Raw genomic sequence first — 9,494 nt, 5'->3', positions numbered from 1 at the left:
AAGAAAGCATGTTTAAGGTGCTGATGAGTATTGGTCCATTTTAGAAGTATTCATTAAAGAGCACAGAACCAGCTTTGAAATTATTAAGCATCACCTTAGTTACTATAACTGCATGTGATGTAGTTTCTGTGTCGACAGTATAGGAGGTATGCCGCAGGAGGTATGGACCGTTTCATACACTCTTCCAATTGAATCTGGGTAACTTTGGAGACATTTAGTTTTTGAGCAGAAGAGCAGAAATTAAATTTAAAAATTATGGGCTAGGTTTTTTTTTTTTTTTCTCATTAGACTGATACGCGTGAGCAGGGAAGGAAAGATTGGCTTAAATTCCATCTTCTCCCTCTTTTGCATTTTGTCTTTCTTTGAAATATGAAAATTACAGACAAATTAGAAAATAAGCCAGTATCATGTGAAAACATATTTATTGGCTGGATAATAAAGCTTGGGTAAGGAATTACTAGAATTAGACCTCCCCCCATTGAAATACATGTTTTCAATAAAAAAGAAGCAATATCCTCCAAGAAGAAAGAATAGACTAGAAATGTACATCACAGGCATTTGAAGGATATCATCAAATAATCTGTTCCTTTGAAGGTAAAGCAGAAACATATGGTGAAAGACAACAAATCTGCATCAGTACCAGTGGGCAACCATGGCAAAGCTTTGATTTCTTAAACACTCCTTCCTGAATTTACACAATCCCACAGGGGAAACTTGCAAATCTTCCTAGAAGGTGATTTGCATAGAACGTCTCCATAACACTCTTACAACAAAAGGGAAGCAACTCAGACCATGGTAAATAAATAAGAGAGAAAAGGCAAAGCAAACTACTTCTATGGGTTGGCAGGCATGCAATGCAGCAACACCTTGGACCTCTTTTGAATAACAGGCACCTCAGATCCTAAAGGAGAAGGCTGAATGTGCGTGGCGCTATCCACTGTGCTCCTCCGTATAGAGCCACACTATCTCCAGGATGAGGCAGTTGAATGGGTCCCTTCACCTTCACACAAAACACATCTCTTAGACGAAGTTATCTGCAGGATTATAAAGACCTCTAGGAAAGACCCCGGGAATTACTTGAAAATTGCTCTTTACTGGTAAGAATTCCGTAACAACATAAATAATGTACAAAACTAAAACCACACCCAGAGCTCAACCTCTTAAAAATTTTCCTTTTTTAAAAAGATGACCTCACATTCATTCTGAAAGTGCAAGTCTGGATATAAAAAAATAGTTTTAAGGGAGATTTAGCCCGTCCTCTGTCCCCCACCCTCCACAACAGGGCAGACTTGGTTCCCTCTGATTGACATTTGAGCTCTTCCACCTATACTTTAAGATAGTCGTTTTTCAGTCGACCTAGCCGGGTACCGTGGCTCCTGATAGTGAGCGCCAGCAGCTCGTATTTATCCCGCAGCCCCACAGAGATGTCCAGCGTTTCCTTCAGCAAGGACCTGGTGTGGACCAGCATCCCCATAAAGTCCTCGTTGAGCCTGCTCTCCTGCCGGCTATCCTGCTCCTGGCCCTGTTTGAACTTGCTTTCCAGCTCAGTGAGGGACTTGTCGGAGTTGGAGTAGGCATCCCCGATCTGGTGGGACTCCCGCCTCAGGTACTTGCCATAGCTCTCTTCCCCGTCCAGGTCGTAGGAGATGCTCTTGCTGATGCCCTCCAGGACGCGCCCAGCATCCTCCACCTGGCGGCCCAACACTGTGAACTCCTCTCGGAGGGTGAGGCTCAGGAAGCTACTGGCCTGACCCCCTTCTCCCTGGGAGCAGCGCCGGCGGTCACTCACTCTGAAGAGCAGCTGGCATTTCTCTGGGTCATCGTTCTCCTCATAGTCCCCGTCCGGAACGAAGTAGTGGTGCAGAGTCCCATTGGACATTTCTGGGTATAGCGGACCATCAAAGTAGCCCCGACACAGGTGGCAGAAGAAACCCAGCCAGAGGAACTTCAGGAACACCATTCTGGATAGTGAGGATAACCAGGGGTCCCGGGAGAAGAGTTTCTGTCTAGGAACAAGGAAAATGGGTTCCCCTTGGGCGTCAGTGGCTCCCAGAGACAGCGCCCTCCTCAGTCGCAGCAGGCTTGCTGCACACTGACCCCTCTTCCCCCGCAGGCTTCATGTGGCTCTGCACAGCAGCGGCTGGGTAGGGAGATGATGAAAGCGCTCGTGCACCGCGCTGGCTGTGGTTTCCCTCCCCTGGCAGGAGCCTGGACCTCGGCTTTCCCCAGTTGGATCGCCAGGCCGGGTGTGAACCAGGGCTCCTGCACCCCGCTGGCTCTGTAGCCCTACACGGATTTGCCTCTGGCTCCAGGAAGACCGAGCACGTAGCTAGAGAGAAAAGCTCTTGCGTTCTGACACTATTTCAACGCCCGGACTGGGTGGGAATACACAGCCTTTCCTTTGGCTAAAGATATCCCGAGTATCTCGGGGCTCTCAAATTACATCTGATTTCGTCACTTGGAAGTCAGGAACAAGTTTGGAAAGAAAACTCTCACCAGGCCTCTGCTGTTAAAGGTACAGGGTTTATTTTCCAAAATTGGAAGGGCAGACCCTGTAAAGCAGGATTTAGCTTGAAAGGGAAAGTAAGAGAAAAGCAGAAGCATAAAACCGATTGCTATAATAAATTTAGGGAAAGGATGATTATTTTGAAAAATATGTCGTTTCACACATTTAAGGTTAGGTTGCATTTGTCCCGTATGTTTTTACACATTTTTTTAAAAGTGTTTTCCTTCAAAGGCAAACTTGAAGTTTTGGAAATGGCAGTTTTGTTTGGAAGTGGTTTGTTAATTAAAAATTTATAAACACAAAACTTTGAAACAACATGTTTGAAAACATGAATATAGAAAATTGATTGGTGCATGGTTGTTAATAGACTTACGATCATAAACTAAAAAAGTAGAATTTTCCAGTTTAATAACAGCTGAGGTCACTTGTTTAATTTTATGAAAAACTGTTTATACTAAGCTCCTGTATTGAGGTTTTTTTTTTTTTGTTTTTTGTTTTTTGTTTTTTTGGGGGGCTTTTTGAGACAGGGTCTCCCTGTAGCCCCAGCTGTCCTGGAACTCACTATGTGGACCAGGCTTACCTTGAACTCACAGAGATCCGCCTGCCTCTGCCTCCCGAGTGCTGGAATTAAAGGCGTGCACCACCACGCCTGGCTCTGTATTGAGTTTTTAACCTAATATTTTTCATCTGGGCTTCTTTTCAGATACTTACGCTCCCTGTGTTTTCACCCTCAGGCAGAATGTTAAGCAAATTGTTTACTCTCTCATAGATTGTAGTTCATCCACGAAAGTACAAGTATTTAAAAGTAAGTTGAGCAGGGTATGGGTGGCAGAAATGAGGGAATCTCTGTGATTTCCAGGACAGCCTGGTCTGAATAGTGAGTTCCAGGTCTGCTAGAGCTACATAGTGAAAGCGTGCCTCACAGAAACCGAATAACCATTCATAATTCCAGTTTCCAGGGATCCAAGGCCCTCTTGTGGCCTCCATGGGCATTGCACACATGAGTGCACTTATATGCAGGCAAAACACTCATACACATAAAATAAATAAATCAAAATAATTTAAAATATTGTATATTATAAGCTCAAACTATTTTTTAAAAAATGATGGAAAAAGACTAACAGGGATATATGAAAATATTAACTATGGGGATTTTTTTGACTCACTGGATTCTAGATGACTTTAATTATACATTTCACTATTTTCCAATGAAAAAATATTTATTTTATGTATATGAGTGTATTGCTTGCATGTGTGTAAATACACCCATGTCATACAATGATAAGAGGGGGTTGGATCCCCTAGAACTGGCGTCAGTTGCCATGTGGGTGCTGGGAATAAAACCCAGGTCCTCTGCAAGAGCAGTCACTCCTCTTAATCGTGGTGGAAGCAGATCACCATTTGGGACTCTCATTCCAGTCTTTTTCCTGCATACCTTTAAAAGCATGACATTTAAAAAATGGGTCTTAATGTTTTAAAAATTATCCCATCTGTTTTAAAATGGAAGTATACACATTATTAAAAATTTGTGGGGCTAGAGAGATAGCTTAGTGGTTAAAAGGACTGACTACTCTTGCAGAGGACCTGGGTTTATTAGATAATATTTGGAAATTGAGTGGGAAGAGTGAAAACAAGCTATCTATATATATCTAAATATGCATATTTATACACATACATAATGGAAGAAAAAATTTAAACCAGTTATGCCATTGGCTTTCAGTAAGATCTGGATTCTAATGCTGGATATGCCTTACCATGTAGTTTGGTTACCTTATATAACCACAAGACACTCACTTTCCCCATCTTTGAAAAGAAGAGAATACTTACCTCTTGGGGTAGTTCTAAATATGAAAAAGTATGTTGATATACAAAGCATCAACTGTTTATTTTTTATAACAGATAAAAGTAAGTCTTTTCTTTTTGCTAATAATGTATCTCTCCTGTTTTTGGACACAATGCGAGCACTGTATCCAACTGAATGATTAGCTTTTTAACCAGTGAATATTTTCTCTGAAAAAAAGAAGAAAAGAAAAAGAAAAAAAACCACACAAAAATGATTAAAATTAAGTTAAAAAAATCTTACTTTGGGGGAGAAAAATCACTGTATTCTAATTTATTCACAGACAGTAACATTATAAAAGCTGGTTTAAGAAGCCACCCAAATATTTGTGCAACTGCCAATTCTATAGCCTCTCAGTAGACAACGCAATCAGAATACCAAATTCCAAGCAATGAACTCATGAAGAAGAGAGGTTTAACATAAGGCTTTATTCTTTCACTGTCAATTATACTTTTATGCTAAAATAGCTTGTCTATCACAGCCAATTTCTTCAACTTGAGCTTCTTGACTGAACTAATCCATTTGCAAGTCTGAACTGTTTTAGGCCCACATTGAAACCCTCACAGGGTTTGTCACTCTGGTTCTGGGCATATTACCAAAACTGTCTTCGCTAGGCTTCCAGAAAGTGAGTGTTGTCATACTTTTATGGGCTCATGTTCACCCATGTTCACTAAAGGCCAGTGACGAGGGGCCCTGTGGACCATCAGCCTGGTCTAAGGTACAGAAGCAGGTGAGTGAACAGCAGATGGTTGAGCGGCTGCTGGTGGCTGAGCTGTAGATGCTGGCTTGGGTGCAGCTCTCTTAAAGGTCCCAATGGACAAAAGGCACATGTGGGAATTGTGACTTCAGCTTCCATGCAGCGTCCTGTGAGCTGGGTGTCTCTGTGTCTAGACATGTAAAATTGTAATGGGTTTCCTGACTTCTCAGAAAACTTGGAGTCTTTCCCACTAGGCCATTTTAGGTTTCGATTTATGAATTGATTGTCAAATGGTCATCCTCTAGGCCGTTCACTTGTTCAATAAATATTCATTGAACTTTGACTTTGCATCAAGTTCTGTTTCAGATATTGGGAATATAGTTATGAATAAAAATAGAGACAAGTCCTTGCTTCCTAGAGCTTTCAATCTGGGAAGTACAGGGAGAATTAAAGTAAAAACAACCAAGCATATGTTATATCTTGGATAATGACAGGGTGGGGAGAATAGGGAATAGATGGCAAAGCAGAAGCAAGCAGCTCTTCTGTCTCTACAGTTATCGCTATTTTTCCCTTGAGGTGTAATTGAACCACTCACACTGAGTTTCCAGTGCTCTATATGTGTCTCTCTCTACACCACAAAGGGCTGCTTTCATTCAGATACACACAGTGCCACTCAGTCCTGCAGCGGTCAGACTTGTCATCACTCTTACTGTCATTAACGGTCCAAACTCCTGGACAGACAATGAAAGGCCTAATTGACTACCTGGCTCTGTAGCTGATGTGAAATCACATGTGTAGACTTCTCGTAGCATGTTCGTGTTGAGTGCACATTTTAGTTCTGCTCTAGATACTTTGCATCATGAAAACAGAGGCCAAAGGAGAGTTTCCTCAGCTTTTACGCCAAGTATAAGACCAAGGATCATTTTCACTCTGTCCCAGCAGAAAACACCAACCTTCTCTAATTTAGAGACTGGATTGTTGGGCTCACAACCATATTGCATCACTTCTTTTTTTCCCTGGGACATTTACAAGTGGCAACAGATGAATTCAAATTTGCTGTTTGGCCAAAGAAGAGAAGGAGGATTTACTCTAATTGACTTCACTTGCACAATCTTGTATAATCCCTGACCAATTCAATTAAGCAAAACTATATTAAGAACTCACTACCCACTCCCTACTTACAAGGTATAGTTCTAAGTAAACTATATATATAAAAGTATACAGTAAAAGTTTTAGCCTATAGCAAGGTTTCTTTCTGACAGTCTGGCATATAGATACATAATGTCATGAGAAGGGCTAAGGATATTTACTTTCTTCATGTAATCACTTCATCTAAAGATATGAATACCGTGTTATTCTTATATATTTTATTTACTATTTTTATTTTATGAGTATGCGTGTATTGCCTGCATGTAGGTAAGTGCACCCATATCATGCAATGCCCGTGGAGGACAGAAGAGGTTGTCGGATCCCCTGGAACTGAAGTTATGTGCAGTTGTTAGCTGCCATGTAGGTCCTGGGATTCGAACCTGGGTCTTCTTCAAAAACAGCCAGTGTTCTTAACTGCTGAGCCATCTCTCCAGCCCCTACCATGTTATTTTTAAAATTTATTTATTTTTATTTTATGTGTATGAGTATTATGTCTGCATGTGTGTAAATGTACCTGTGTCATGTCATGCAGTGCCCATAGAAGACAGAAGAGGATGTTGAATCCCCTGGAACTGGAGTTACAGACAGTTGTTAGCCTCCATATGGATGTTAGGATTTGAACCTGGGCCTTCTTCAAGAACAGTCACTGAGTTTCACCACTGAGGCATCTCTCCAGCCCCCAACAAATACTATGTTATGTATCAGCAAGGAGCTATTTCAGTGCAAGTGAGTGTAAGATTTACTCTGATTAAAGACATAAATTTTTAGATCAGGTCTTCAGACAGGACTTTGTTTAGAGCCTAAGTTTTCTCTCTGTCTCTTGATTCAGTCACAGTTTGTATTCAATCTTGTTCAGGACATTTAATTTGTGGTTCAAAGATGACAACAGTATCTTCTGGGCTACATGCTGCTTTGCTCATGTCTAATAGAAATGGCAGGCAGATTTTCTGGTAGTTTAATCAAAGTCTCTCATATCAGCTGCAGTGCTGGTATGGCTCCATCCTCAAACCAGGCTTTCTATAGTCTGAGGCTTGCAGTAAGCCATTTGGTTTAGGGAAAGAAGGATTCAGTGTGGCACCTAAAGGTAGGATATTGTCCTGTATAGCTTTAGTTTTCAATTTGACACACTTGGGAAGAGGGAACCTCAATTGGGGAATTATTTCTATTACACTGGCCTTTTCGGCATGTCTGTGAGGCATTTTCTTGATTGCTGAGTGATGTGGGAGGGCTAAGCCCACTATGGGTGGTGCCCCCCCACCCTTGGCAGGTGGTCCTATGTTGTATAAGAAAGCAGGCTGAGCACGCCAGAGAAGCAAGCCAGCAAGAAGCATCCTCTATGGTCTCCGCTTTACTCCTGCTTCAGGCTCCTGTCTTGACTTGAAATTTTGTCCTGACTTCCCTCAGTGATAGATTATGACCTGGGAGTTGTAAGCTTTCTTACAACTCTTTCTTCCCCAACTTTCTTTCAGTCAGTGTTTTATTACAGCAATAGAAAGTAACTAGCACAGAAATCATAGAAACTACATGGCTGGATAACTTAGAGTTTTGTTTAGGAAAGGGACTATATGAAGGTAGACTCAAGGAAATTGTTTATGAACAGTCTTTCAGTTCAATTTCTTTGACTCTACTAACCACACATCAAAGACACTGATACCTTTTTGTAGTAGTGTGCTTATAAGTGCTTAGCAACCTGCTATAAGGGGCAGGACTCTAATATGCAGCACTTAATGATTTTCATAGTGTAAATCTGCTAGTGAAAAAAAGAAGAGAACCCCTTCCCTTGCTTAGCATTCCTGAATGCAGAGCTGGGAAAGCAAAAACATTACTGCAGCATTCCTTAGCAGCCCCTCCTACAGATCTATTAGATGTGGTTAAGCCCAAAGGAATAAGAAGTAGTAAACACTTTCTAATTACGAGTGATGAGTTTTGCTTATATGTTCCCATTATTGTAATATAGTTTTTAAACTATAAACTTTAAAGTTTTTAAAATGACTGTGTTTAACAATTGACTTACAAAAGTCCTGAAAGCCTAACAGTCAATTCTCAAGAATCAGTACAACTCATTTCCAGCACACCACAACCTCTTGGTAAAAAAACTTCATTTTTTTCACCTTATAACAGTTTTTATTTTTTGTTCCTCATATGGGCTAAATTCTGACCTGGGCTAGTCTGTTAGGGTTTGAGCTAAGGTGGCATCTGGGCTTTTACAGAGGTAATGTCCAAACACAGCATTCAGGATAGAAGTCTTCCAGAGTAAAATTGAGACATGTTGGCTATTGATAGGGGCAACAGTTGACTGAGACTAGAGACAGGATGAAAAACCAGAGACAAATGGAATATGTGGGGACTGGGTAATTTAGGGATGTAAGAGGACTTAAGGAGCAGTTGCTGGAGTCACAGAAGTCAGCAAATGAACCTGATGCCCAGTTCCAGCTGTTTATACATGTTTAGTTCCCAACACTCAGGGCCAGCAAATTTGGCTCATTTGAGAATTGCTTATCTTTATCATTTTTAGTGTATTTTAAAATCCATTTTCTCTAGCCCAATTATCACTTTAGAGAAGGCAGCAGAAATTTTTTTAAAGATTTTTTTAATTATTTTTATTTTATGTGTATGAGTGTATTGCCTACATGTAAATGAGTGCACCACTGTTGTGCAATGCCTTGGTCAGAAGAGCGTTTCAGATTCCCCTGGAACTGGGGTTAAGGATGGTTTGTAGCCACTATGTGAGTGCTGGGAATCAAACCAGGGTCCTCTGCAAGAGCAGTCAGTGCCCTTAACCACTGAACCATCTCTCCAGCCCCTCGGCAGCAGAAATTTAAGTTGACACTATGAGCTTAAAACTCTGAGACTTTCTTTTGTCAAAGGCTTTTGATCTGCCTATTCTTGACTATAATAATAATATAACTTTAATAGAAAAGAGGCTTAATACATGAAATAGCTACTAGTTACTTTTATTATTGTTCTGATTAAATACTGAACAAGAATCAACTGAATGGATGTTGGGTTCATTTTGGCTCACAGTTTCAGTACAATCCATTTCACAACAGCAGAACTTGAGGCAGCTGGTCACACTGCATCCAATCAGGATGCAGAGAGAGATGAAAGCTAGTACTCAGCTCACTTTCTCCTTTGTATTCCATTTGGATACCAGCTCATAGAATACTGCCATCCAGTTAAAGTGGATCTTCCCACCTCACTTACCTAATGTAGATAATCCTTCACAGATATGCCCAGAAGTTTATCTACTAGATAATTCTAGATCCTGTCAAGGTTACAATATTCACTATTACAAAGTATAT

General features: G+C 40.9%; 1 protein-coding gene across 1 annotated transcript; it reads right to left on the bottom strand.

Annotated features, from left to right (window-relative positions):
• Nucleotides 1-405: 405 nt before the first annotated feature.
• Nucleotides 406-2,493, bottom strand: Fibin (fin bud initiation factor homolog). Its single transcript, XM_008841717.3, has one exon. It carries the CDS (start codon nucleotides 1,958-1,960, stop codon nucleotides 1,325-1,327), a length of 636 nt encoding a protein of 211 aa, XP_008839939.1. The 5' UTR covers nucleotides 1,961-2,493; the 3' UTR covers nucleotides 406-1,324.
• Between the last annotated feature and the right edge of the window lie 7,001 nt (nucleotides 2,494-9,494).

This window comes from Nannospalax galili, unplaced genomic scaffold (genome assembly GCF_000622305.1).
Source record: "Nannospalax galili isolate Female #2095 unplaced genomic scaffold, S.galili_v1.0 scaffold481, whole genome shotgun sequence".
Taxonomy (NCBI): Eukaryota; Metazoa; Chordata; class Mammalia; order Rodentia; family Spalacidae; genus Nannospalax; species Nannospalax galili.
This window is presented reverse-complemented; position numbering and strand designations above follow the sequence as displayed.

Excerpts from the sequence above, each read along its gene's own strand:
- Fibin (XM_008841717.3), bottom strand. The coding sequence starts at position 1,960 with ATGGTGTTCCTGAAGTTCCTCTGGCTGGGTTTCTTCTGCCACCTGTGT.